The sequence below is a fragment of the Sturnus vulgaris genome, chromosome 3, assembly GCF_052056855.1.
Source record: "Sturnus vulgaris isolate bStuVul1 chromosome 3, bStuVul1.hap1, whole genome shotgun sequence".
Taxonomy (NCBI): domain Eukaryota; kingdom Metazoa; phylum Chordata; class Aves; order Passeriformes; family Sturnidae; genus Sturnus; species Sturnus vulgaris.
Genome location: NC_142245.1, coordinates 79380852 through 79408309, shown reverse-complemented (window position 1 = coordinate 79408309; position 27458 = coordinate 79380852). Strand labels below are relative to the sequence as shown.

At 43.7% G+C, this 27458-nt stretch overlaps 1 protein-coding gene across 1 annotated transcript; it reads right to left on the bottom strand.

Moving 5' to 3' along the window:
- Positions 1 to 510: 510 nt before the first annotated feature.
- Positions 511 to 27281, bottom strand: LOC106854095 (gamma-aminobutyric acid receptor subunit rho-1). The gene is made up of 10 exons (XM_014877779.2): positions 27017 to 27281; positions 14018 to 14071; positions 12254 to 12360; positions 10845 to 10912; positions 8862 to 9085; positions 5382 to 5464; positions 4076 to 4216; positions 3460 to 3612; positions 1570 to 1766; positions 511 to 900 (listed from the first exon to the last, which is right to left on the bottom strand). Exons 1-10 carry the CDS (start codon positions 27136 to 27138, stop codon positions 610 to 612), a joined length of 1440 nt encoding a protein of 479 aa, XP_014733265.2. The 5' UTR covers positions 27139 to 27281; the 3' UTR covers positions 511 to 609.
- Positions 27282 to 27458: the final 177 nt, after the last annotated feature.

Here is a 27458-nt window from a genome sequence, read left to right as displayed (position 1 = left end):
TAAAGCACAAGTCTGAAAGTATTGCTACATGGACCTGTCAGTGCAGTACCATTAATGAGTCATGCATTAAGCTGTGAAAAATGTAGCCATCAATAACCTTGCCAAAGTGTTTCCCAGTACTGAATATTTTGTGTTTGTAATTACCATTTCTGACCTCATCCTGCAAACATGCAAGTATTTGCATATTCTTGTGTTTATTGGTATTGAATATGGTCAGTCTGCTGAGCTGAGAGATGTATGCATGCACTCGGGTACTCAGAGAATTAGGATTTCAGGGGCACAAAATGGAGGATGCACCATATATAAGCAACTGGCAATTATAGTCACTTGTTAGTTTACAGTGGCCTGTGAGGCACAAGAAGGAACATAGCACATCTTTAAATAAGTATAAAATTTTAGATTGTATATCCTATATTTTGCTGACATGTGAAACTTCCACAATTATTTATGCCACAGATGAGTTGCCTCTAATAAAAAAAAATTAAATCCTGGAAAAAAAATCAATCAGTCTTCCAATTAAAACAATTCTCTATTTTCTTTCTGTTAGCCTATGAGACTGTACTTTCATTTAATATCACAACACTCTGTGACTACAGAAGTTATGAATCTTTATGAAAAAATGGACCAGTATATCAAGTTAAATAGAATGTACGCCCCAGGGAATATTATCCTGGAGTACTTGTCGATGGCGTGGGTGTCAATCCGCATGCTGACGTATCTCTGGTTTTTCCTCCTGGCCGAGCCCCTCTCCGAGCCCAGCGCCAGCTGCACCATCATGCGGTCCTGCTTGTCCCCATCCTCATGGGACATGAAGTGGCCCAGCTCGTTCACATCCCCGTCGTTGTAGCTGCCATCCACCATCATGGGCCGGGGCTGAGGTAGGCTGCATGCACAGGCAGGCTGTGGGCACAGACAAGAGCAGCAAGGGTTTGAGCTGTGCCCACACGGTCACAGACATCCCTGTCCTCTTTCCATCCCATAGAGATGGGGAAAGGCCTGGGGGATTCAGGCTGCTGGGATGCAAAAGGGAGAACAAAACGGTGGAGCTGGGCTGGAGCTTTTCCCATCTCCACTTCCGTGTCTGCAAGGCAGAGGTGCAGTCAGGGGAAGAGCAGGGCTGTCTGGAAAAGCTCCTTTGGCTTAGGCACAGGTATCAGGGTGTCAATAAAAGTTGGACCTGCACATTGCAGCTGAGAAAATCAGAGGAAAACAGGGAAATCACAAGAAGGAATGTATGAAGCCTGCCCCATTTGGAGAGATCTTAGGCTGTAATCTACAGTATAAAAAAATATTCAGAGGTAAAATCCTAAGACCCATCCCATCTACACAGGCAATGTAGAGGGAGTTAGCCTGCTCAGACTCCAAAGAAAGAGAAGTGAGCTTGGGCATGGATTGCATGGATGGCAAATCTTTATAATGCGCCATGCCTCAGTGCTGGTGTTTTTACACACACTGCATTTTCCCCAAGCAGCTGAGGGCAGCACACTGCAGTTGCAAAGCTTTGGACATTTCCAGACTTTTGCCACACCTCTCCCCAGGGGCAATAACGTTGGAGATAGAAAACCTCACCTTGTCCCGCAGTTTCCTCTCCTTCCGCTCTTGCACCGTTGTCAGGTAATTCACAGCCGCGTACTCCAGCACAGAGAGGAAGACAAACACAAAACTGACCCACAGGTAAATGTCCACTGCTTTGATGTAGGAAACACGAGGCATGGAGGCATTCACCCCAGTGATGATCGTGGACATGGTCAGCACGGTGGTTATCCCTGGAAATACATCAGCAGAAGAGACCATAAGATGCTTTCAAACCAGACTCTTCATCACAAGTACAGCAGTTGCTACAATTTCCTGACATCTGAATTTACCTTGCAATATTTTTTTTTTCACTTTTGGGCAATGAGTTTCACTGCCTGAGGAGAGTCCAGGCAGATCTGATTTGTAGCTGGGGTTTTCTCCTCTATTTGGTGAGCACAGCTCTAATTCTGGTCTCAGGTGTTACTAATCTGGCTCCTCACCACGCCATCAGCCTCCCACCCTATGGCCAGGCAGTGGCACTTTGACCCTGTGCTGGCTGCACCCCATTCCAGGCTCAGGACAGTCCCTGGAGGGGTACAAGTACATGGATTTGAATTCAGTGATCCTTATGGGTCCCTTCCAAGTCAAGATATTCTATGACTACAATTCTGAGTATCTCTACTACAATCCTGAGCTTATAGTTCAAACCCTCCACAGCACAAGCGAAGCTGCTGCTTTTACCTGTTTGCCCTGTGTTTTCTGTGTGCTAGGCTTCTCCTGGGAAGTCCTGCTTCATGAGAAACCATAGGAGTCCCCAGCTGACTCTCACACCTGGTCTGTGCCTTCACTGGAGCAGAAGCAGGGAACATGGTGCCCCACAAGGCAGTGCTGCCCCACATTACACCCTGGGTAAGCACAATGAGCACCTGAGCAAGGGCAGGAGCCCCTGTAGTTCAGCATTACCCTGGCTGTGAGAGAGCCTCTCCATGGCCCTCTCATTTCAGGAGCTAATTATGTCACACTAGTGATTAGTCTGGAAGTTGAAATTATATAGATAAACACAAAGGACTGAATTAATAGGAGTATATAGGTGCTAAAAATACTGCTAAGGCACTGCCTACATCTTCTGAAAAGCCATGGCCTTATGCTTCTTTTAACCATGTCTTGAGGCAATGAGTGCTGTTTCTAAATTCAGACATGAAAAACTACTCTGTTGCCATCTCTATTTTGTCTCTCTATATTCTCTCCACTGAGGAATATGGTTTTAGGAATAAATAAAATCGCGTGTTGCCTGGAATAAGAGGAAGCAAGCTTGAGTTCAGAATCTGCAAAAAAACAATCACCACTTTGCTGAGGGCAAAGCATCCACTTTAGATGAAGATTTATGTCCATATCACAGTTCTGCTCCTATGGTGACTCCTGTGACATATGGCCTCATCTCTCAGAAAGATGCTGCAAAAGGGGAAGCTGAATCCCTCACACTGCAATGAAAACTCATTTAACACGTTAAAGTGCATGGCACAGTTCAGCTGAGTTACCTTCTACTTCCCTCCTCTAGCAAAACTCAATAAACTGAAATTTTGTCAGGGTTGCTGATAGTAATTTTCACCTTCTCGCTCACTGAAGTCTCTGAAGGATACTGACACCTGGGCTGTACACATGCCCTGTCTCTGTTTAGAGAATAAAAGCAGAGTGGGATATTTGCTCTCAGATTCATTCCAGGTGCATCTTGTGCAAACAGGGAAAGAAACTCGCCTGGCACTGCGAGGCAGGAGGAGAGTTCACAGGATGAGGGGACATACGCCCTGTCCCTGGGGCACACGGGTATGGCACAGCTGATTTCTGTGCCTCAAGGCAAACACGGGGGCAGTGCATGGCACCAGGGATTTCACCCTGATGGTCAAGGCTTTGTCTCAGCTCTGCTGGCTACAAGATTGTTTTTACCTAGCGGGACTCTGGCAGGAACTGCTCGTCGGTCGATCCAGAAGGACACCCAGGACAACATGACCATGAGAGTGGCAGGGAAGTAGGTTTGGAGCAGGAAGAAGAAGATGTGTCGGCGTAAAGTGAAATTTATATAGAGGCGATTGTACCACCCTGTGAAACAGAGAATGAAAAAGAGAAGTTACACCAACATCAGACTACTTTCAGATAGGGTGGTGCTGCACTAGGGGAAAAGTGCCTAACTTTCTTTTATCAAAACACAATTATTGGCTGCAGATCATTGCAATTTACAGAAAAAACTCCATACTGAACCAACTATCAAAGTCAAAGCATCTCTTGGGCTGATATCTTCCAGAAAATGTAACCTCTGAAACAGAGAGTTTAATTCAACTTAAGACTTGAAGATCCAGACTGCATGACCATTAAGATGGAAATATATGGCAGGGACATCCAGTTTGTTAGTGAAGAGTGGCAGGTCTGGTGGGACACAGAGAGACCCTCCAGTGGACAATCCTCCATATGGCCAAGGGGGCCATAGACTCAAGACTCATAGGATCAAGAGAGACAGTTTTCACCCCTCCTTCCCCCAGCTCTGGCAGGTGCTCTGCTTGCCCACCTGTGCTGCTGTAAAAGGCAAGCTTTGTGGTGGTGTGAAACTCCTGAATCAGGAACTGGGACAACGATATCCTCTCATCTGTTTTTAGGGAATCGTTCCCATTCTTCCAGTAGAGCATAAGGTCATCTTCAGTGTAGGCATCTAGGGAAGCAGAGCAAACTCAGGACAGTGCACTGAGACAGCTGCTACCACCCCCACAGCCCAGGGTGTGCCCACATAGCCCTCCTGGAAAGCTCAAATTCCTGAATGCCACCCATCTAGGCCATGGGTATGGCTGTGGCAAGGGGTGGACTAGCTCATTGTCACAGCCCTCAGGACTGATGCCTGCTACCTTTTGTTAATCCTCCTGTTTTTCTAATCATAGTTTCACACACATTGTATGTGTGTCAAGTAACCTACTGCATCAGAACTTGAAAAATTTTTCCTTGTAAACCTGATAAAATCAAAAGCAAAGAAAGAGAGCCTGAGCAGAAAGAACCTGCTTGGGGGTGACGAGAGGAACAATCCATCAATGTCTGAGGCATGCAGGAGAAAAAACTCTCAGGTCAACTTTCTGCCTATGATATACACAGGAGTATTACTTCATTTTTTAATACATGTGGAAGTAACAGTAATGTTAATCCCTTCAGATGGGTTTTGTAGCAGCTCTTTTCACATAGGGAGAAAAAAAATCACATATAAATGTATTAGAACAGAATTAAGATTGTAATTTCTTATTGCAAGCTTAAGAAGGAGAAGAAAATAACTCGCAAAAGCTGAAAGTTTAAAGTGTTGCTATATGAAATCTGTCCAATTCATATGTGCACCATACTTGGGACAAAGGGCACAAGCTGGTTTTATCTGAAATAGGACTAAGAAGCGTAAGAGGAAGGCAATTAATGTCACTACCCCATCGTGGTTTCTGCACCCTGGATGAGCAGATGGTGCCATGAAGGTCATGTGGCCATTTATCCACGTGTTTGAGGCTCCTGGGCAAGCAGGAGCTGTTGGAGACTGCTGACCTGCAGGCAAGTGGCCCAGGGCCCCAAGGGGTGGGGTGGCAGAGGGGCAGCCTGGCTGGCATTCAGGGCCACTAGCAAGACAGTGCTCACAGCTGGTTTTTGAAAACACTTGTTGCAAACACCATCTAATTCTCGTGAAAAAATACAGGCAGGGAGCTTTTCTTAGCATTGAGGTCTGATGACTTTGGTTAGAGCTCCCATGAACGTAGCAGCAGTTTAATTATGGGTATAATTAATTATTGGTATTAGACAGTTTGGGTGCCCATGAGGTCCCTTTGGCTTCCCTAAATTTCCACTTTACTTACAGCTTTCAATCTCCAGGGAACACGTCTGCGTGTCCAGGGGAAAGCGACTAAAATCCATGTTGCACATTGCTGTTACTGTAACTCTAGGAATAATAAAAATCTCTCCATTAAAAACTTGTCTCCTTATGCGACTGAAAAATAGTAAAGCTGTGAGTTTGGGTTTTTATTAAACAAGTACAGCCAGCACCACACGACTGAAAATAAATTTCTTTCATTCAGCTAAATTCCACTTTAGTTAAAGCCATTTCTTCCTCTCAGCAAACTACTGTTAAAAAAGGTGACTAGAAAATTAAGTCATTAGAAATTGCAATTATATAATAAAAGTATTGGAAAAGAAAATGAGAAAGGGCAAAAAGGACAACCCATCCCTCCCCCCACGACAATCAGCAAAAATATCTGAAAGGTATCTGTCCTTTAAACAGATGTTTTATATGATAAAACAATTTGCATTTATCAAAGCCATCGTAGTGCCATGGGGGATGCAGGTAACTTCCTTGCACACGGTGAATTTCCAGCTGCTCAGTGGGAATCCAGTGATCACACAAGGGAATCAGCCACCAGATGGCACAGGGCTGGAGCTCTGAGAATGCAACAGGGATCACCGAAATGCTCTGGCCCATCAGTCAAAATCTCTGGCCTTGCTATAGTCTGATTATCACATTTTTAATAGCATAATTTCATATTTGAACCAGAAGCAACCATAAATCTTGACTCGACTGGTTTGGACTCTAGAGAAGTAAATTAAAATAAAAGTATAAATCATATTGGGGAAAGAATAAGTTATAGAAGGGTTAGTGGTAGAGAGATGTCTGTCACATAGTGGTAAACACATAATGCAATCCCTTATGTTTGTAGTCCTTCTGCAAGCGTGGATTCTGTCTGATGTTGCTTTCCTGTCTGCATTTAGCCTTTGAGTGAAAGTGCTTGGCTCAAATGGAAATTTAGGTGCCAGTGAGGTCTATGCTGGTTTCCAAGATGAGGAAACAATGACTGGCAAAGAACCCTTAAAAGGCAGACACCAAGGAAAAATACAGTCTGCAGGCAAAGGCATTCAGCAAGGCAGACAGCAGGAATGACCTGTTTGTTTTCACGGGGAGCCTTCGTCCTTCCCAGCATTCATGGAGCATTGCAACCTGCACTTGCTGCTGAATAAAATACTGAAATTCTACCTATTTGCCTCTGAAGGCATTCACCACCACTTTGTACCAGGCAATTGTTTAAGCACAAGGCTGTGGAGGATCTGAGTACTTTGATGTCCTCCTGTTCCCATCTTAGATAACCCTAAATGCTTGCAATGCAGAGGATTGGCTGCTAATTAAGTGTGTAGGCATGCATGCTATAGCTGAATATTATGTCATATTCTTGTCCTTTTTTATTGTACTCAGGACCTGGCCAAACTTTGCAAAGACCTAAAGAATACCTGAGCCTCGTCTAATCTGCTGAGTGACGAAAAATCTTTGATAATGAGAAGGTAGACAATGTTCAGGCTATGAATTCAAATGAACTGTAAGATAAAAATATCAAAGAACAAAAGAATTCTTGTCAAACTGATGCCCCGTGGGGAATCAAGAATTTCTTTGCTTGACTTTTTTGTATAGAATCATAAAACGCCTTGGCAGGCTGAGAAGTTACCCCCTCACCTTGTGGCAGGCTCAGCTTCACCTCTGCCAGTACCAACATTCCCTAAAGATCTCCACAGCCCTCACAAGCAGTGTATTCTGCAACTTTCTCTCTCACTAGTTAAATCTATGAGTCTTGCTGATACTGACCTCCTTTCAGTCAGGTTTTCCTTCTCTTTGTCCTTCAGAACATATTATCTATCATCTGATGCTTTATGTATTTCTCAGGTATTTTGTTATTTCATCACTGTAGAGACGATGTTAACATTCTTGCATCAGAATATAGCACAGAAATTTCCTTTCTAATAGGTTTTTATGGGTCCTCTGGCAGTACTTGTTTTCTAACTGGATGGAGCTGCAGCCAAGTAAAACAGAAGCACAGGTTTTTTTGTTTTTTTTTGATTGACAAATTGATTGTCTGAGTTAATTTTTTTTCACAGTAGTTAGTGTGGGAATATGTCTTGGATTTGTGCAGAAAGCAGTGTTAATAACACAGGGATATTTTCATCAATGCTGAGCAGGGCTTCCACAGCATCAAGGTCTTTTCTGCTTCTCAACCCCATCCCAAAAGGCAGGAGGTTGAGGATGCACAGGGAGTTTGGGGGGGTACAGCTGATCCCAGCGGACCAAAAGGACATTCCACAGCGTATGGCATCCTGCTCAGCATATGAAGTGGGGGAAGAAGAAGGAAAGGGTGGAAGTTAGGAGTAAAGGCATTTGTGTTTCCAAGTGACTTATGTGTGATGGAGCCCTGCTTTTCTGGGGGTGCCTGAACACCTGCCTGCCCTTGGGAAGTGGTGAATTAATTTCTTGATTTGCTTTGCCTGTGCATGGGGCTTTTGTTTACCTAATTATCTGCCTTTATCTCAGCCCACTAGGTTGTTTTGCCTTTTACTGTTCCAATTCTCTTCTCCCTCCCACCAGGAGGGAGTGAGCCAGCAGCTACATGAGGCTTAGTTGCCAGCTGGGGTTAAATCATGACACAGATGCTCCTCACTTAGCATCTCCAAGCATGAAAGTGTTACTTATCACTATGAAATTTAAAAATCCCAGTTTAATAACATTCACACTTATGTCAACTGATGAACTATTTGGAAAATAAGGGAGAAAGCAAGGGCTGGGACCATCCCTCAAGCCAGAAGACAAAGCAATGTTTACCAAAAATGTCTCCTGCAAGGACCTTGCATAGATTTGACATGAAAGGTGAGCAAAAAGCAGGAAGAGACAAACCAAGTGTTTGGGTTGCTCTAACCATACATGGGAGTCACCAGGAGCTATATATCCTTGCTCTGAAGCTTGTCACTTCATGTGCTGAAGGATGTCCCCTGTGTTTTTTTGCTTATTATAAAGTAGCACTTGGTATAATTTATACCTCTTCATTATTGCTTTCAAGAATAGAAACTGCACATTTTGCTTAGCCCAGAGACTTTGCTGTGTAGTGATGTGGATAATTATAGCTTCCCTGGGCTTCTTTTTATTACCAGACACTGCCCTTTTATTTAGAATATGCCCTGCATCTTCAGCAGTGCCCCATGGGGATTGCAGCCTCCTAGCCCCCATGGAGCTGCTCCAAGGGACTGCCACGTCTGACTGCAGCTTCCCAAAAGGAACAAGGGTTAGCCATGCCCACAAGGTGAAGGGACAGTGATGGAACAAACAATGCTGGCACAGAAACTGTGCTTTCTACAGCAGGCACTTAAATGTACTCATCCAGGCACTCCGAGGTCTGTGGATAGCCAACACATTCATTCTTTTTTTATGCCTTTTTTTTGTATGAAGTCATGCAAAAACACAATATGGGAATCAATTAAGCCACTTTCTCTTTCCACTAATAGCTTGCATTGACCGAATGCAGTTTTACCTGAGGCTATAAAGTACCTTCCCATCTGGCTGGACCCGCAGCATGACATTGTCTGTGGTGGTGTCGTGGATGAAGGAGCGCTTGGAGTGCACGAAGAACATGTCAGGGACCCAGATCTTCTTCACCAGCCTGCCATCAAAGGTCATGCTCTGGTTGTTGGTGCTGGGGAAGGACAGCCTCTCGTCTTTCCAGTAGTGCCTCAGATAAAGCGTCATGGTGAAGTCCTGCAGCAAACAGGTTTCTGTCACAGCTTACACCTGATCAGCATAGCAGCGATTGCTCCTCTCTGGGACAAGGCATGAACTGTAAATCATCTCTCCTGAGGGTATATCCCCTCCCCAGCTGCCAGGGGCAGCACCAGCTGCAGCTTGTTCATTCATCGGGTCAGAGAGATTCACTAGGTTCAGACACAACTCACTTCTCAAGCTTGAACTTACTACACAATGAGTAACTCTGTCACTGATGTGTATTCGTTTAAAAAGCAAGTCATGATCTTGCTAAGCACCATGGCATTTTTCTGTAAAGCTTCAGGAGTTAAAAAGTATTGATTCTGAAAATGTAAAATCTTTTCCATTATTATTTTGCTAACAGCCAAAATCGATCCTGATTTTTTTTTAACCCAAGGCCATCTAGTGGTTTTCCCATGTTGATAAGTGTTGTAACATGACATCACAGGAGGAACAGGAGCAGTATTCAAAAGCCATGAGAACTAATTCAAGATCATAATGTTTGATTAGAAGAAAAAAAAAAAAAAAAAGAATGGGTTTGTTGTTTGGGTTTTGTTTGGTTTGGGGTTTGTTTTGGGGGTTTGGGTTTTTTCTTTAACTTCTAAGTCCTCAATGTTAATTCTTCCACTTTGCTTTCCAGTCCCAAAGCTTTTTAGGGGCCCTCTGGCCACCTTCACAAGCTTTCTCCTCAACCAGAACAGGTGAAAGCTCAGGATACCCATGGCTAGGTGTCAGGGTGCCAAGAGCACTGGAGTCAGGGAGTCAGCTGGAGGGGTCCCCAGTTCTGGGGAAACCCTGAGGTCAGATGACTGCAGATCTCCCAGCCTACACAAGAGCTGAAACAGCTGCAGTGAGAGGACATGCCACCAGTGTGTCTGCCAACCACCAGATGTGCTACCACACACATGCCTCAGGCATGGGAAGAAGTCCAGTGCAGGCTCTTTAACCCTCTGTTAATGAGGAGCACAGAGAATCTGGGGCTTCCTGGGAAACCTTCAGAGCTGTTTGGTGATTTTGTTGAAAAGCCAAAACATTTTGAAAAATATTCTGTACTGGAGAGTGACATTTTTTTGTCTTCCAAAGCAAAACCTGAGTTACCGAGAGACATTGTGGGTTCTAGAATGTTTGGACTGGAAAAGTGCCCTTAAAGACCATCTTGTTCCAACCCCCTGACATTGGCTTGCACTAAACCAAGTTGTTCAAAGCTCTCTCCAGCCTGACTTTGGATGGGATGGGGCATCTACAACTTCTCCGGGCAGACTGTTCCAGTGCCTCACCACGCTCCAAGTAAAGAATTTCTTCCTTACATCTGATCAAAACCTACCTTCTTTCAGTTCAAAGTAATTCTCCCTTTTCCTTGGGAGCTTTCTGGCCCCTGACTACCTCAGAACTTGTCCAAAGTGACACTATGTCTGCAGCATGTAAGTGCCTTAAAACAAACACATTCATTGGTCTCCTTGGAGTTTTTTACTGTGTTACCACTATCTAAGAAAATATGGAAACCCAAATCCATTGAAACGGTCTTGGCTATGTTTTGTCATTTTGCCCTAGAGAAAAGAAAATGTCAAATTTCTTCCTTCTGCTTCAAGGGCCATGAAAGGGTAGCATGAGGTCAATAAAAGTAATTGTTGGCAGATTCTGATCAAACCTGAATCTGCATCTGGAGTGTTTGTCCTTGGCAGTATTCAAACCCCATGGACACAAACCCAGGTAGCCTGCAGAGTTTTAGTCTCCAGAGGTCCCATCTGTGACTTACCATGTCCACCTCAGAAATGCTGTCCAGACTTTCAACTTGGACATCCACTCCAACAGGAATTGCAGGGCCTAGGGAAAAAAATAAATTAGGAGTTCACAAAGTACAAACCTAGTGAGACAAAGCAATCCTCTGACTTTACTATCTTACAGGTAGAAATAGATGCTCAGTCTAAAATAGAAACAACAGTAAGCCAATAGAAAGTGTAAATGATTGGAATTGGCAACAAAAGTCTCCTAATAACAATTAAAGTCAGTAATGAGACTGACCCACTAATAACTTTCTCTTTTTATTGTGTCATCCTAAATTTGTCTCTTCAAAATTTAAAAGCTATTTTAATTGTTTTTATCTCTAGTGCTTGAGTCCAGGACTGGTGAGACGGATTACTAGAAGAGGATCCATTTGCAGAGAGAACAGTGGTGGACCAGCCAAGGGAATGTGGGAGATTTTCCCTCACTTTTGCTTGCCTTGCAGGCAAATAAATTCCATGAGAGATACTCTGTATATTTGACTTTCACAAGACTCAGTGGTCAGCTGTGGAAAAGAAAGGGTGACAGGAGGGGATACATTGCAGAACACAGACATGTGCCTTGGAGCCTGAGGCTCCTGAGGGGAAGAATCCAACTGTGACCCCATGTAATAGGGATTCTGAACTTTTTTCCCGTCTCCAAGCTTTGGCTAGTCCCTCACATACCTCTGGCAATTACAGTCCAGGAGAACTGTCAAGTAAAATAATGTTCATGCTTGTGAACTGCTGTGAAACTGAAATGTTTTTAAATTAATTGAACATGCTGGTATTTGGTATATTGAGCATTTAGCGATAAAATCTTCTTTCATCAGAGTATATAATGGTATCCTGGATTTGAATGACCATCTGTCAGCCAGAAAGGGTAGATAAATTACAACATTCTCTAATCCCATGGGCTGAAAGAAAGCATGTTCTCCTCCGTCCATTTCCCTGAAAGCTTAGGTTGCTCTAGCACACAGCCACAAAAATGTGAGCAAGCATTAACACGGGCAGTCAAAATATTTTATTTAGGGTTATAAATTAATTAAGTGCAGTGTGTCATTTGATTATGCACACATATGGCCACTAAGACAAAAACTTAGATTTTCCCCTGTCATCCAGGAATAAACATAAGGTGTATTTGCAGATTTTTATCAGAGGAAAGTGTCACTGAGCACCAGGAATAATATATTGCCTGTTAATCACATTTCCATGCCTTTGACTATGCTTTTCGCTCATCCAGAAGGCTATTTCACTGAACCTCTATTCCCGAGAGTATTCACAACTCAAAAGAACAGAAGTTAGAGACAAAAAAGCCAATCTGCTTCTTCACTGCTGTACATGTTACAATATAAAGAAGTGACAGTGTAAAACAGGAACAGTGACAAATGTGCATGTTTCATACCTCCAAAACCTGGTCTCATGCTGAAGTCATGGTCATCTATTCGCAGCAGCTGCTCTGACTTCGTCAGGGGGGATTTGGTGATGTCAGGGCTTCGTTTTAAGATTGGGCTACCAGGGGGAGAGAAGCAGAGCTGTGAGCCCTGAGCAGTGCCTGCGAGAAGTACACGCTTGTTCCACTCCATTTCCTGCTCAGAACATCCACCCCTTAGACCATGACCCTGTGACTGCAGCAGAGGATGGCAGCACGTCACTAAAAACTGATTCCTGCTCTCAGCATACAGTTTGGGCACCTGTGATAGCATTTGTTTGGTGGCTTTTTGTCCCTGTAAAATTCTCTTTGCATGCAGCAGTCTGGGGACAGTCATTAAAACGTGTGGGCTGGAGGAATAGCATGTGGGGATGAGTGGAGAGGGGGAGGCATTCCTGACATTGAGTTGTGATGGAGTGTGAGGCCAGGAATTAGGGAAACAATATATCAAATAAGTTACTGGCTGTTGCCCAGGAACAAAATGGAGACAGTCTGGGAACCAGGCCAGGAGGCAGGCCATTCCCTAACTTGGGACAAAATGATTAGCTTCTGCCCCAGATTTCCATCAAGGATAAAAAGCAACATTATAGACCTGGGAGGTCTCTGAGCATTAAAAATCCTGGGAGGGTAATTCCAGAAGCTATTGGAGTTGCACTGGATGCTGGACAGAGGAATCTCTGATCCCCTTCCACATCCAAAATACAAACTGCTGCTCAGTACCCCAGTGCTGTGGCTGGGATGGTGATGGCAGCAGCTCCTTGGATGCTCCCTCTTGTAGGGAAAGCCTTTGCTGCCCGCAGAACCAGCTGCACGCCAGCCACTTGGGTGGCAGAAGGGCTCAAAAAAAACAGGCAAGGTTTTGCTGGTTCTTGATTTTAGAAATCAGAGGCACTTGTCTGAATATACATAAAACAAGTAAGGAATAGATTCAAGGAGAGCAGGTGGACAAAGAAAATGGATGAGGAATATATTCCTGAGATAATGTTTCTCCTAAATGCTTAGCCATGCTGTACTTCTCAAAGACTTGTTGAAAGCTGTGCAACAAGAAGCCAATAGAGCAATCTCCCAACAGAGGCCAGTGGTGGTGCCAGCGGCTCTCCTCTCTCAAATCTTTTATCTGGACTTCAAAGTATCTTAGAAAGATGCTTAGTCTAAGTTCAATAATTGCTAAGAGGTTTGAGTAGTCTACTTCCATCAGTGAGTTCTAGTCATGAATTATCCCTCAGGCACTTTAAAAGGTAGCCCTGCTTCTGCTTGAGATCTAGTTCAGCCTCTGAATGACCTGGGAGTGTTCACTAGGGAAGGTTTATGCCTTTAGGCAGAGGAGCAATATTAGCAGGACAGTGGCAAAGAAAACATTTGAGAGCAGGTCTGACAGTGGTCAGAAAGGTGCCTTCTCCCTGCCACTGGCAGTGGGAAGGACGAGTGGTATGATGGAGAGCCCATGGAAGGGGCTCAGCTCTGCAGAGGGGATTCCTGGAGGGAGGGCACCCACTGGCACAGCACAGGCAACACAAACTGTGCATCAGTGCCACACGAAGCCTGAGGGGACATGGCAATGGCCTGTCCCCCCTGAGGGTGTCAGGCAGTGGGGTTTCCACTGGGGGCTGCTGGATCCCACTGATGGCATGGCTAACATCTAAAGACAGCTGGCACGTCCTTCCCCCAGCCAGCCCAGCCAGGGGCATGTGGCTGACAGGCCTGGGCCAGCAGCAGCCCCCTGTGGGTTTTGCTTACCTGCCTTGCTTGTGCACCTCGCCATGGGCTTCCCGTCTCTGCCGCTGGGGCCGGCTGCAGGAAAACAAGGGATAAAGGGAGAGCTGAGACAGGTGGACACGGGCAGGAGGCTCAGGGTGTCAGGAGGGAGGCAGCAGATCCCTGCAGAGTTACCTTCTGTCACATGTGAGAAATGATGCTTACCTTTTTTATTTACACTTTCACCAAAGGCCACTGCCAGGCTGGGCATGGTAGAGGGTGGGGAGGATGCTCGGGCTCACAGTGGGGACAGGGCAAAAGGAGGGGAGCCATGATTTTCGTAAGGTGGGATGCCTCTCTTTTTGACTGTCTGGCAAAGTTCCCAGGCAGGTGGCTCAGGTCCCACCTGCCCAGCTTTGGCTGGCAACACCAGGGGCTTTGGAGACAGGAGCTGCCTGTGGTGGTGGGGGCACAGCCCTCACACCTACAGACCAGAGTCAGCCAGGTTTGTTCATGAGAAGAAAATATTTTCAAATTATTTTCAGAGGGTGAAAGAAAAGGGAAAAACCTGTGAAAATTGTTTCTGGGTTTATACCGTCTCCCAGCTGGCTGTCAAGAAAGGTCTTCTCAGGTCTTTGGCCAATATTTGATTTGATCACTAAAGGCAAGAATATTGCTTTTGGCGATGTAAGCGCTAGTTTGAGCAAGAGTAACGTTTTAAACATTTAACAAGTTATCTTTTACTAAAAGTAAAAACATTAGTTTCTCTCTGTAATAAACGCTAACTCCAACTTACTAATGAGGTTTTCTGCCCACTAGCATACATTTCAAATCCCTCTGTAGAGATTTCCAGTGGCAAAACTCCTTTTGCAGTAATGGTTGTCAGCACCTGAGCACCATCATCCCTTTGGTGTGTAGTGGAGGAACCCCAGGCCTTGTGGGACAGTTCCTTTCTAGGCTGGGAACATTCCAAAAGCCAATAGTATGGAGGGAAATTAATCCTGCTGCTGCCCCAGAGAAGCAGACAATCAGGCCAGGCTTGGGCACGTGGGGCTGCTGCATTGACTCACCCTGAAATGAAGCACTGGATGAGTAGGATTTTTTCCTAGAATCTGCTCTGTGCTTCCCAGCCTAGGAAAAAGTGCACAGGCAAACCAGTGTTTGGGGGAGTCTTTGGGCCATGCAGCACCATTGCCATTACAAGAAACAGCTTCTGTGGCACTGCTTGGACCTGGGCATCACACAGCAAAACAATTGCAAATGCAAAATGCACTTTCTGGACGCTTCTGCCTTGTCCTAAACTCTTTGTGATATTTCTCTCTGCTGCCTGCTTCTCATCTACTGGCTGCCAGGAAGTAATTTCTCGTGTTTTGGGGATAAGCAGATTCTGGCAACAAGCTGACCGATTTACATGACTTTAAGTGCCCTAGTAAACTCTTAGCTGTTCAGGAATAATGCTGGTATTTGAACAGGGATGAAGCAGGCCATGTTCTTGCAATTTCTAATTTTAATTTCCTTTGTAGGTCTTATCTAATGCTACATAGTGGCTCTGTCCCTATTCTGCTTGTCAAGGGAGACTTCAAGGCATGGCCATCAAGGATTCATGACCAACTCATCCGCATTCTCTGCACTCAGCAACCCTGGCTGTTTCCTTTTATTTCCTCAAGATGTTTCTCTCTCTCCTCTAAAATTAGCTTTATTTCCATGTCACATACAAGCATAAAATGCCCCCCATGCTCCATCCACGGCCGAGTACTGTGTTCATTTGAGCTTTGGTTTGGGTATTTTGCTTCTTTTTGCCAGCCTTGTTCCCCTTGTCACAGCTCTGTGGCAGCAAAACATTTTTACCTGTTACCCAGTTACTTTAATTTGAAGCCCCATTTCTTTTTACTCAATAAATATATTTTCTGCTCTGGTTCCTGGGGAGTCCTCTGCTGGCTCAGTGATCAATGGCAGTTCCATCATGGGACCCCATTACCCTGCCTGTCTGGGCTGTGAATCGATGAAAGCTGCTGTGGTTTCTGCTGTTTCTGGGTGTTTGCAGTCGACAGCCTCACCCAGGAGATTCAGCCCAGACATTGTGCACAGATTGCTGAGTGTCCCTCCTGCTTCACTGGGGTAATAGGCTCCTTAAAACTAAACAACCATTCCTGAGGTAGAATACACTGAATAGTGAACCGCCCTTTTTTCTCCCCACATGATGTCAATATTTATCTCCTAGCAGTCACAATGCCTAAAGGTATTTCATGTCTCATGAAGCTCACAGAGATGCTTTGTGAAAAAGCAACCACTGGAGCAGAGTGGTATTTATTCACAGTGCTCCCTGTGCATTGCTAGAGTATCTCTTGGACCCCTGGCCACAGATCTACCCACTGCTTCAAGGGATCCTGAGATGCCTCTGCCTCAAAATCTGAGGCTTACTGGGACTGGGAGGCAATGATGTGGCTGAAGCATAAGATAGCTGGGGAGGAAAATCAGCCAACCGAGCTTTTGATCACTTCTGCTACAGACACAATCAAAAAGCATTTTCTCTTTTTGTATTTCAAAGCATGATATATATCTATGTATGACTATATATTATATATAGTCACTCCAACACAGCAAAAAGGGTTGCGGAGTAAGGATTAACAGTGTCTGATTTTCAGAAGAAACAGTCCAGCTATGACATCTGAAGGTCCCAGCAGGCATTTCCAAATGCCCAGCTTCATAGGACATGTGCCAGAGGAATGTCAGGTCCACACCTACAGTGTGCACCAGAAACCCCATAGTATTCTTCATCTTGGAAATAAGAACTTTTGGAAGCAACCAAAATGAGTGTGCGAGAGGTCATTACCCATCATAGCATTTTAGTTTGCAATTACTTCTATTCTCACAGACCTTTATAGTACCAATACACTTTTGTCAATCCCATGTTCATCCTGCCAAGACTTTGTTCCCTGTAGGGACTTGTGCTGCCTCCACTGCCCTCTCCTGCCTTGCCCAGATGAAATTTGATGGGAGGACCAAGCAGAACAGGGGTGCTGGCATTCCCCTGCCCATCCTGGCATGGTCTGTGCAGCACAGCAGGTGCAGGATGGGAAGCACAAGCTCTCCACCCCTGCTCACAGAGGGATGGGGGGCCAGAGCTGAGTGCATGAGGGACTTTCATCACTTTCTTTACTTTCCAATTAGGAGTCCTGCTGGAAACTGGCTCAACAAGCTCCATGTCTCCCATTGCCTTGCATCAGTGAGCAAGTCTGTGGATCAGCCTCATTGCAGTGCAGCATGTGCTGCAGAGCTCATATCTGACAAAATTAAGCTGGAGAGGGCAGTGGAGGCAGCATAAGACCCTGCAGGGAACAAGGTCTTGGCAGGATGGACATGGGATTGGCAAAGGTGTATTGGTACTATAGAGATTTGTGAGAAGTGTGAAAATCTTATTAAATACCTATTGAACGCTTATATATTTGACTAGGCTTTGCTTTTCCCTGTTTTATGACCAGTTGGTGACTGGGATTCATACCACATCAGCATCCTGTTAAAGGCCAAAACCAGGCAGGGGAATGCTGGGTCAGATAATGGGGGAGAAGTAAAAAGGAACTGGGGGTTGTATGCACAAACATACAGGAGGTTCCTGCAGGAAAAATGTGGGGCAGAGGCAAAGAGAGCTGGGATCTAGAACTGCACCTGTGCTTTGGATGAGACTGAGGGGAAAAGAGGCTGGATGAGCAGAGCTGGGGAGGGAAGAGAAATATTGTGTAATGCCAGAAGATATCAGAAGGAGCAGGGAAGAGAGGAGACATCAGACTCAAGGAGTGCCTCATCATTTTGTGTGATGGCACAGAGAGCCTGGGCAGTCCTTCATGAGTAGTGGTGTCCCCTCAGCACAGAGTGGTGCTGGACAGAGATAATGTCCAGCTCCTAGAGACATGTGAGCCTTTAGTTGGGCTAAAGAACTTCCCAGCCTGTGTCCCAAAGGAAGAGAAGAGTGTTTGGGGCGGGGAGTTCACAGAAAGTTCCACCATAGCATGCCTTTGACTTGCAAATGAATTGGGAAGGCCTTCTCAGCAGGCAGGAGATCCTGGTGGATAGGTGGTGCAGCAGGTCCAGGTGAAGACTGAGGAATTGTCCAGAGCACAGAGAAGAGCTTTGCAGGGGGAGGAAAAGTGAGGTAGCTAAACGGGAAGAAAACCCACCCAGCACCTAAGGAAAAAGCAAACTTGAAATGGGAGGAAGCTGCTTTTGCCTGGTGACATGAACTTCACCAGACATGATCCACTGTGTAAGATATTAATTCCCTGGAGATAATGTAGGATAGAAAACCACTAATTTGTAATCAAATTGAGAGACTTGCAAAGCCATGAGCTGTAAACAAGACTAAGAACTGAGGAAAATTTATCATGAATTTTTTTTTTCATTGGTCAAGCTCTCGTTTGTTTGTAATTATTTTGCACCATGTGTCTTTATGATTAGTAGGTTTAAAGGTTGTGGAAAAAGGTGATACATTGTTATTGCAATATATATTGTTAAATATATGAAAAGAGAAAATAACAATATTTTTGTTGTTTGCATCATGAAGTTTGAGAAACGGTAGGATTCAGAGTTCTTCTACCATTTTTTTTTTTTTTGAGTGATACAGATAAGTCAATGAGAATCCCATTTTAATCCATTATTACTTGAATACAGGTCAGTCTCAGAATCTGAAATATGCAGGAGACACCCTTTAAAAGTTGCACTTCTTTTGCTCTTTGCCTGGACATAAACACTGACTAAAGAAAAAGGGAACATATGCACACATACTGATTACTCACAGAAATGTCATGCCACCTGAGGTCTTCACATTGTACCTGACATTGCAAAAATGGAAGAGCCCCTATGTTGCAGGAATTGCATCCAGTGCATGGGTGTTTGTTGAGTTTTGTGTTACATATGTAGAAAGAAAGAAAAAGTTGGAGGAAGCAGAAGGTCCATCCTGCCAGCTAGGAGGAGGCAGGCATGGTGCCAGGACTCAACCAAGTGAAAAAGAGAAACAGATGAAGGGAAGGGGAGAACAAATGGGGCAATGCAGAACGTGCTGAAAGGTTTCGTGTTTGACCCAGTCTCAGAAGAAAAATCGACTTGCAAGCAGACATCAGCACAATGTCGATCAGGGAAGGGCATTTTGAGGAGTATTTAGGTAGTTGGAGGTATTTAAGTCAGCAGAGGCTGATGGCATTTCCCCAGGAGCACTGGGAGTACCAGCTGCTACAGACTCTGAGCTGTAAGCCATCACCTCCAAGGACTCCTCAGAGATGGGTGATGCCTCTGTGGGAGCGTGAGGGTGAAAACAATACCTGGTTTTAAGAAGGGTACAAAAGAAGGAAGTTGGAGTTTTGAGATCTGAAAATAAATTGTGACAAACTCAAGTGATCCATTGTCTTCCCCTCCCCCAGGGAATAATGAGATTAGGAAGATCAGTCAATGTGAATCTGCAATAATTGACGTCAAACCAGTCTGATGTCCTGTCTGATGGTGTAATTGACTGCCTTAGTGTGAGCAGGAGGAAAAGTAGATTCGAGGGAGGTTTTTTAATATTTCATTACTAAACAAGGGAAATAAGGTTGAGATAGGTTGAAACTGTGACTTTGAACGTGGTTGAAGTAGCATGGTTAATGTAATGCCATTAATTTGCTGCTGAGAGACACTAAACAACACTTAACAGATTTCATCCTGGAAATAGCTGGTCAATATTTTCAATAATAAGACAGATGACAGAACTATAAAACTCAGACATGAGGGCATGCTTCAAAGAGAAACAGGCATTTGGGGATCTAGGGTCACAATTCCAAGCAGCCACAATGTGTTGGAGAAAAGGTCTGATGTCAATATGACAAATTGCAATAAAAGATAATACTAAGAACTGCATGGAATATGAAGAAATAATTGTATAAATGATGAATGGGAAATAACTAGCTAAAAAAACTAGAATTGTAATAGAAGAGAACAGAAAAAGCAGAATTGTAACAATTCTGCTGTTGGGGCAATGTTCAGAAATATTCCTATTGGCACAGGAACAGAGATAGATTTAAAGTAAACGGATTGAACAGTAACAAGTCAACAGGCTTTTATCCAGGAGAAAGCCAAATAAGAAACTGTTGAATCAATTGTCATCGGTGACAAAGGACTGGAAGGCAGCAGCTCTGTTTGGAACTTTAAAAAGCTACCAGCTGTTCCATTGGACTAATTAGCTACAAAGGTAGTAAAAACCACCAAAAGTAGACACCAGATAAATATAGTATGGGTTGAAGAAGAACAAGAGGCAGTTTGACTTTTCTCAAAGGATATTATGCCCTTTAGAATTATGGAAATATTAAGTTTGGAAAAGACCTTTAAAATCATTAAGTCCAACCATCAGTTTGGGACCATCACCATGTTCACCATTAAATCATGTCCTCAGATGTGATATCCACATGTTTTTTGAACATTTCCAGGGATAGTGACTCCACCACTTCCCTGGGAAGCCTGTTTCAATGGCTCACAACCCTTCCCATGAAAATATTTTTCCTAACATCTAATCTAAACCTCTCCTGGTGCAATTTGAGGCCATTTCCTCTTGTCCTGTCACTTGCTACCTAAGAAAAGAGACTGTCTCCCATCCCACTACAATCTCCTTTCAGGCACCTGTTGTAAAACGATGGCCTTCTCTAAAAAGTTGGTGATAACCTTGTAGAAAAGAGTGAGCAAGACGATACATTGTACCTCAAATTCCAAAAGAGTGTTGACAGGTCTTTCTCCTAAAGAAATCAGCCAGAAAGAAACTCCCCACATGTGAATGGTTACAGAACAAGAAACAGAGGAATTATGGAGAGTTTTTACCTTGAAGAAAGTTTCTCATTGTAGTTCCATGACACCTATGATAGGATCACTGCTGTTCAATAGCATTATAAATCATTTTGGATAAAAGAGTAACTACTGAAAACAGTACTGAGAGTATGTAACTGTTCAAGGTAGTTAAAATCAGAACTATGGGTGGAGAATTGCAGCAGGATCTCATGACTTCAGAAAAATTCAGTGCTAGCAAATTCAGGAAAGTGTACTTTGATTTCTACTTTGCATTTTTAATTTCCCCCATTTTGCTTTCAGAAACGATGTTAAAATAGTGATGGCCTCCAAACCAACTGCTAAGGAAGTGTCACTGTTGTATTTCTTGGTAAACATCAGCTTAATGATGCACAGTGCTCAAGAGGACAAACAATGGTTCAGCATCATTGGGAGCAGAGCAGTAAACCAGACAGAAGGCATTTCAGTGCTGTTAGCAACACCAAGGCATGTCCACATCTCACACATCCAATGTCCATAGCTAGGAAAAATAGCAGAGTAAGAGAAGAGATCTTGGAGGTGGAGAAGCCTTCCAGGCAGTCTGAGCAGGGCTCTCAGAGTGGGAAAGGAGAAGTTGGCCAAATGATACAGTGCAAGGATATGAATTCAGGAGTAGCTTGGTGCAGGTGGGCAGGAATCTGTCACTCAAGACTTTCCACAATTCATAGCAAGGAGAAGAAATTTGAAAGAAACTGCATAAACATGGTATGTCATCACACTGTGAAATTCACTCTGAAATCTCTGAGTGCTTTCACACAAGTGAGTTTGGAAGGTGACTGAGCATTTTTTAGAAGAAAAACCGTCACCATTTCAGATGTGAACTCAACCCTGCAATGAGAAAATCAATCTATATGCACTCAGGAGGGAATAAATTACCTTGCAGCATCTTTGAATTGGTTTGAGGTTGGTTTTTATTTGGCTAGGCTGCACACAACCTGTTATGTCTCCTCACATCAGCTCCTAAAACACATTGGTGGGCCAGAAGAAAACACGAAGCTGCTGATCCTGAGAAAGTTGCAATGTTGCCTGGAGCTTCTTCCACTAGGGGCCAAGTTGCAGAGCACTAGGGTTTATGAACATAGCTACAGAAGTGCCAGTAGAGACTAGCACTTGTGTTCTGCCACAAATAAAATGAATAAAGTTTGGAAGCTGTGTGACACATAGACCCAAAAATAAATTCTTGAAAGGATGAAAGGAGGCTAGTGATAATGATGAAAGTAGAAAATGGAGTTTTCCAAGCATTATCACTTGCTATGAGAAGCAGAGGGGGGACACTTCTGGCTGATCCAAGAAAAGGTGCCCATGCACGATTGAAATTTCTTGAAAGAACAACGGGGTGAAAAGGCAAATGAGAGAAATAGCATAGCAATAACAAAAAATAAGCTGATGTACAACAAGATAAAGAAGAGGAGCACTGTTGGAGGGAAGAAAAGGGTTTAAAGTAAGCCACAAAAATAGTACGAATTTAAAAGTAACAGGTTAAATCTTGGCAGAACTGTGTGACAAGGACAAGGGTTCTGGCTAGGGACAAAAAAAACGAGGCAGGTGAAGCAGAGGGCAGAGAAAGGTTAAAAAAAAAAGGATAAACAGCTTATTGAAGAAGAGGAGAAACCTTGAATGAGGGAAAGAAAAAGAGTGGAGGAGATGAAGATAAAAGGAGAAAGGGAAAGGCAAGTTCCTAATTGGGGAAATGGAGAGATACCACTTGCACTGGCCTGAAGGCCATACTGGGCCTCTTGCTCTCCTGAGACACAGCACTGCTGGAGCAAATGGTGTCCAGACACAGCTCAAACTGATCCTGGAGAGCAATGTCTTGGGAGCTGCAGCTCACTGGGTCTAGATCACCACTGATAATGTGGCAATGCCTTCAACAGGCTTTTTGCAGTCTTACCATGTGCTCCAGAAGTCTGATCTAAAGACAGGTTGTGTCAGCAAGGTTTGTTTATGCAGATGGGTTACTGTTTGGAGATAAGAGTGAGGGAAAATTATTACAACATTGTCAGGTAATGGTAGGGACATGACTAACAGCATGAAGCGAGTCTTAGGTAAGATTAAACAAACATGATCTGTAAATCTTTTACAGTGAAATCTCTTCTGTTGAAAGCTGAAAGGTGGTTTTAATGCTGTCCAGGGAGATTTTAGTGTTAAAAGAGATTTTTTCCCCGAGCAGTTAGCTCTGGCAGAACAACATGGCTCAGCTCCAGGACAGTTCTTTTCCTATCGCTCATCCTCTCTAGTAGATTCTGCAAGACTAATTAGCAACACAGGCTTTGGCCCTTTTGTTGGCACAACGATGTTGTGACTTTTAGTGAGCCTTTGCATCATTCTAGTGACCCCCCCTGAAGCCTGGTGGCTTTCCAAGAGCCTGAGCAGTTGGGAAAACAGCAGACAGCTCTCTTGCCAGTGCTCCGGAACTCAGCTCCTTCCTGTAGGAGTTTTGGCACTCTGGATCCAACAGGCAGAAAAAGCCTTGCAGTCCCTGCAGGTTTTGCACACGGCTGACTGCAAACTGTGAACAGGTCTGCAAGGTGAGGAAGTTTTTATTTTTATATTGCTGCTCTTTGAAGTGAAATTCCTTTGAAGTGATTTGTCCTGGAGATTAGCAAAAATAAGCAGTTGAGTCTTTGACTGGCACACAGACATTTTTACAGTGAATTACAATATTTGAGGGCTCTGTAGTAAATCCCATGCAATAAAGCTATCTACTATGCTGCTTTCATTGTGACTGTCTGCACACTTTAACCTAGATTGATTTGCCATTTTCTTGTCACACTATGTCCTAAAGCAGCTTTATTTAAGGAATTATTTGGGACCTTTTTCAAAATTCCTGTCATGCAAACCCAGTCCTCCTAAGACTGTGGTGCATGCATGGACTCTTGTGGACAAAACCTCGCCTGTCTGCTCGCTCTTCTTCACAGCTCTTGTGTCTCATGCTAGAATGGGGTACCTGCAGTGACAAAAATTGTGACAGAGAAAGTGTCCCTGCAGCTCCCCATATACTCCATTCACCCTATCTCCAGAACGTGAAGGCTGTGGATGTGAGCTCAGCTGGATCTGGGCAGGTGAAAAGCCAAGCCCTGGAGCTGAAAACTGCAGATCCAGCAGTGAGTTTTAATTTGAAAGCAGAGTTCAGAGCAAGTGAGTCTCCTTGGAAGAAACTAACACATCATCGGAAGAAACAAGTTAAAAGCCTATGTATTGCTCCATCAGCTGCAGATGAGAATCAGGAGCAAAGCAAAACGTCTGTCAGGGACAGCAGGATGCTGGCAACCCACCCAACGTGGCAGGTCTTTACAGCAGGTGCCTCTGCCATGTGCCAACACCGGTGGCTGGCACTGAGCCCTGGCACTAGGGCAAGAAGATGATCTTTTTGTTCTGTAGAGATTCTGGGGATTAGGGAGGTGCAAATCAAGCCATCCTGAGCATCCTGTGGTGGTATGGAGACAGCCTTTTCCACTTCAAATAGATTTTCCCATAAATCTCCACTGAGGTTTGTGTTTTTCTTCAGAAGGAGAAGGCTACAGTGAAGGGATGGGTTTCCATCCTGGTCCTTACCACAAGCCTTATGGAGCAAGAGATAAGAGTGTTTAGAGAGGAGTAAAGAGGTCAATTCCTATAACTTCTCCTGCCTCAAGGCTGTTCAGAGCTGGGTGTTGAAGGGAGGGAGAAACAGAATCAAATCCAAAATGTTCAGGAGCAATGTTCTCTGTAAGTTTTTCTGATGTAATATAGCACCTTCATTGCTCAGTTTTGAATCCAGGGTCTAATTCTGTGATGGAAAAAGGCATGGACTTTGATTGAAGGCTAAGGAATCATGCCTACTTCAAAACCGTTTCGTATAACCAGCATCTTAACATGTAAGAGACCAACCATGAGAACAAAGAGGCTTGACTGTGCCTCTGAGATGAGGTATTCTGCCATACAGATGTCTGGTAGTGTTGGGCAGGCATGATCTCCCACGGGGAGATCCTGATTGTGGTCCCAGAAGGTCAAGGGGATTACCTCTGCATACAGCACCTGCAGGAGGGTTGTACAAATACTGCACTTAGTCCTGATGTCAATCCTGAAAGAGCAGTGAAGGGACAGGAGGAAAACAAGCAAATGGCTGGGGTCAAAGCTTGGGAAACATCCCACACTGAGAAATGTAAGAAGCTTAATCTCCTAAATGTATGGAAGCAGAGATGAATGGAGGCTTGATCCACCTGCAAATACCTTGATGGAGAGGAGACAAGATAGCATAAAACAGGACCAAATGGATGGAAACCAAAGTTTAAAAATACTTGCAATCCCATTCTGTTTGGCCTTGAAGGTTTGGGATTTGGTAGAGAAGGATTTGTTGTTTGTGCTTAGGAGGAAATCCTAAGGTCCTATGGTCATCCTATCATATGGATGGCCATAATCATCTTTTTTTACATGCATGGGTGTTTCACAGGCTGTCCCATCACAGGGCAAGGTGGCCCTGTACTGAGCACCATGCTGCTGATGGACAACCCTACACCCACAGCCCAGATTTGATCCTCTCTCACCATCAGCTCTCCTCAACATCATTTTCCCCTGAAATGACCTCTCAGGCCAGCGTGGGAATTCTGGGAGGGCAGTGGAGCCAATTGTCCAGAGCCACACCACCTCAGGGCTTTCTGATGGCCTTACCCTGGAACAATTGCACTTCAAATACAAAGTATGGGTGAAGAGGTAGCTCCTGCATTTACTGAATAGGTATTTTTCATTTTCACATATTTTTAACACTTTTTTGCTTTGATTTGTTGTATTGTCACTTCATTGCACCGCGTTTCGTGCAGTATAGAGCTTTTTTATCTTAAAGATGATAAACAAGAAAATGGCTGTGTGTGCACATTCCTCTCCTCTGGATGCTTCCCAACTCACACAGTGGTACCTTGCTTCTCACTCCTTTCATTTGCTACAGCCAATACATCACCACTGCTGTCACTGTCATGAAGCCTCAACAAAAAAAAAAAGAAAAAAAAAAAAAGGGATTTTGTGCCTGTCTTGTACCCATACTGCCTCTGGTAATGCATCCCCTGGGGGCTGGTCATGAAGAGAGCACTGCATCCATTTTGCCAGTTATACCTCCATGGAGGTGGTGTCACTGCTAAAGCCACTTCCTAGGGATAAAATGGTTCATGGATCCCCAAGTACCAACTGGGACACTGCAGTCACTCTGTAAGGTGCCCCTCACCTGCTACAAGGGGCTGTAGGAAAATAAAAAGGCACAGCATTTTCTATCCCTTCCAGCTTTTCGTTGTTATTTCTGAAGACTAATAGGAGTGGTTTGAATTCCTCAGGACTCTGATAGTCCTGCATTTCCATCCCTACACACTTCAGAGTACTGATGCTGATACTGAGTCTTTACAAAACCGCACTATAGTAAAGCAGAGACAACAGAGGTTCTGTTTGTCACAAGCAGAAGTACACAGCATTTAAACAAAATTAAATGTGTCAGCTATATTACATTTTAAAAAAAGTATTTTTCCTCCAAGTTGTTTTGTGCTCGAGCATAAAAAATCCTCACACAAAGTTCCAAATATTTCCCAGATAGAATATAATAATCAGGATGCAGTTGTAGCAAAAACTCTTCCTCAACTCAAATCCTCCTAAAATGGCTGTCTACAAGATAGTGAGAGCAAAATATCACAGTCTTTTTGTCAGAGGGATAGAGAGACAAAGAGTAAACAACGTTTTAAATATTTTTATCAGATTAATACAATATACTGAATGCTCTTTCTGTTTCTTCTGATAACTCACCATTGCCTTCCTGAGAGACTTTATTTTTTCCTTTTAAAACGTCTATAAAACAAATTACATGGAAACAATAAAACAAATTCTAAATGTTTTCATCTGAGATCTCAATTTCATCTAATCTTCAGTGAATACAATTCTCATGGACCTAAATTTCATTTTCACTTTCATGTAAATATTCGGTCACATTTTAACCACCATAAATATAAATACTTCTTTTTTTGTAACCTTTCAAACTTTGAGACACTTCAGAAACCTATTTTTTGAAAGAAGCAGTGATTTTCACTGTAGGAAATGCATTAAAACTTACTCATTGGCAAAAGAAACAACAGAAAATATTTTTGCCTGAGAGATCACAGTCTGCAAATGCAAGCTCATTTTATCATCACCCAAAACATTACATTTATCCAAACTGTAGCTATTTGAATGTAAGAAAATGAGACTCACCTGCCTTTTTTGTATACCTCATGTATTTCTTTTCCTTGTCGGTGGGTTCTGCATTCAGTGGATAAAATCCATCCCCACAGCAGGAGGAAGATGCTAAAATGCATTTTATGGACAGTCAACATGTTACCTGAAGATCCTGTATCCAGAAATAGTCCATACAAGAAAAAGAAAACCTAAATGTAGATCCTGTTTCTCTTTTTAAGACATTATCGGTCTGATCGTTATTGGGAGGATGTTTACTCATACAAAAAATCATCCTGCAGTATTTAATCTGGACAGTGGGGAAAGCAATTTCCACTAAACCTATAAATCCTTCTACGTCAGATGGCAGGGATTTTCTAGCAGTGTTGAATTCACGTATTCTCAGAAAACAATTATTTTTAGTCCAAACAGGCTATTTTATTAATTGGTTTAAATTGAACCCTATTCAAATACCTGTGGC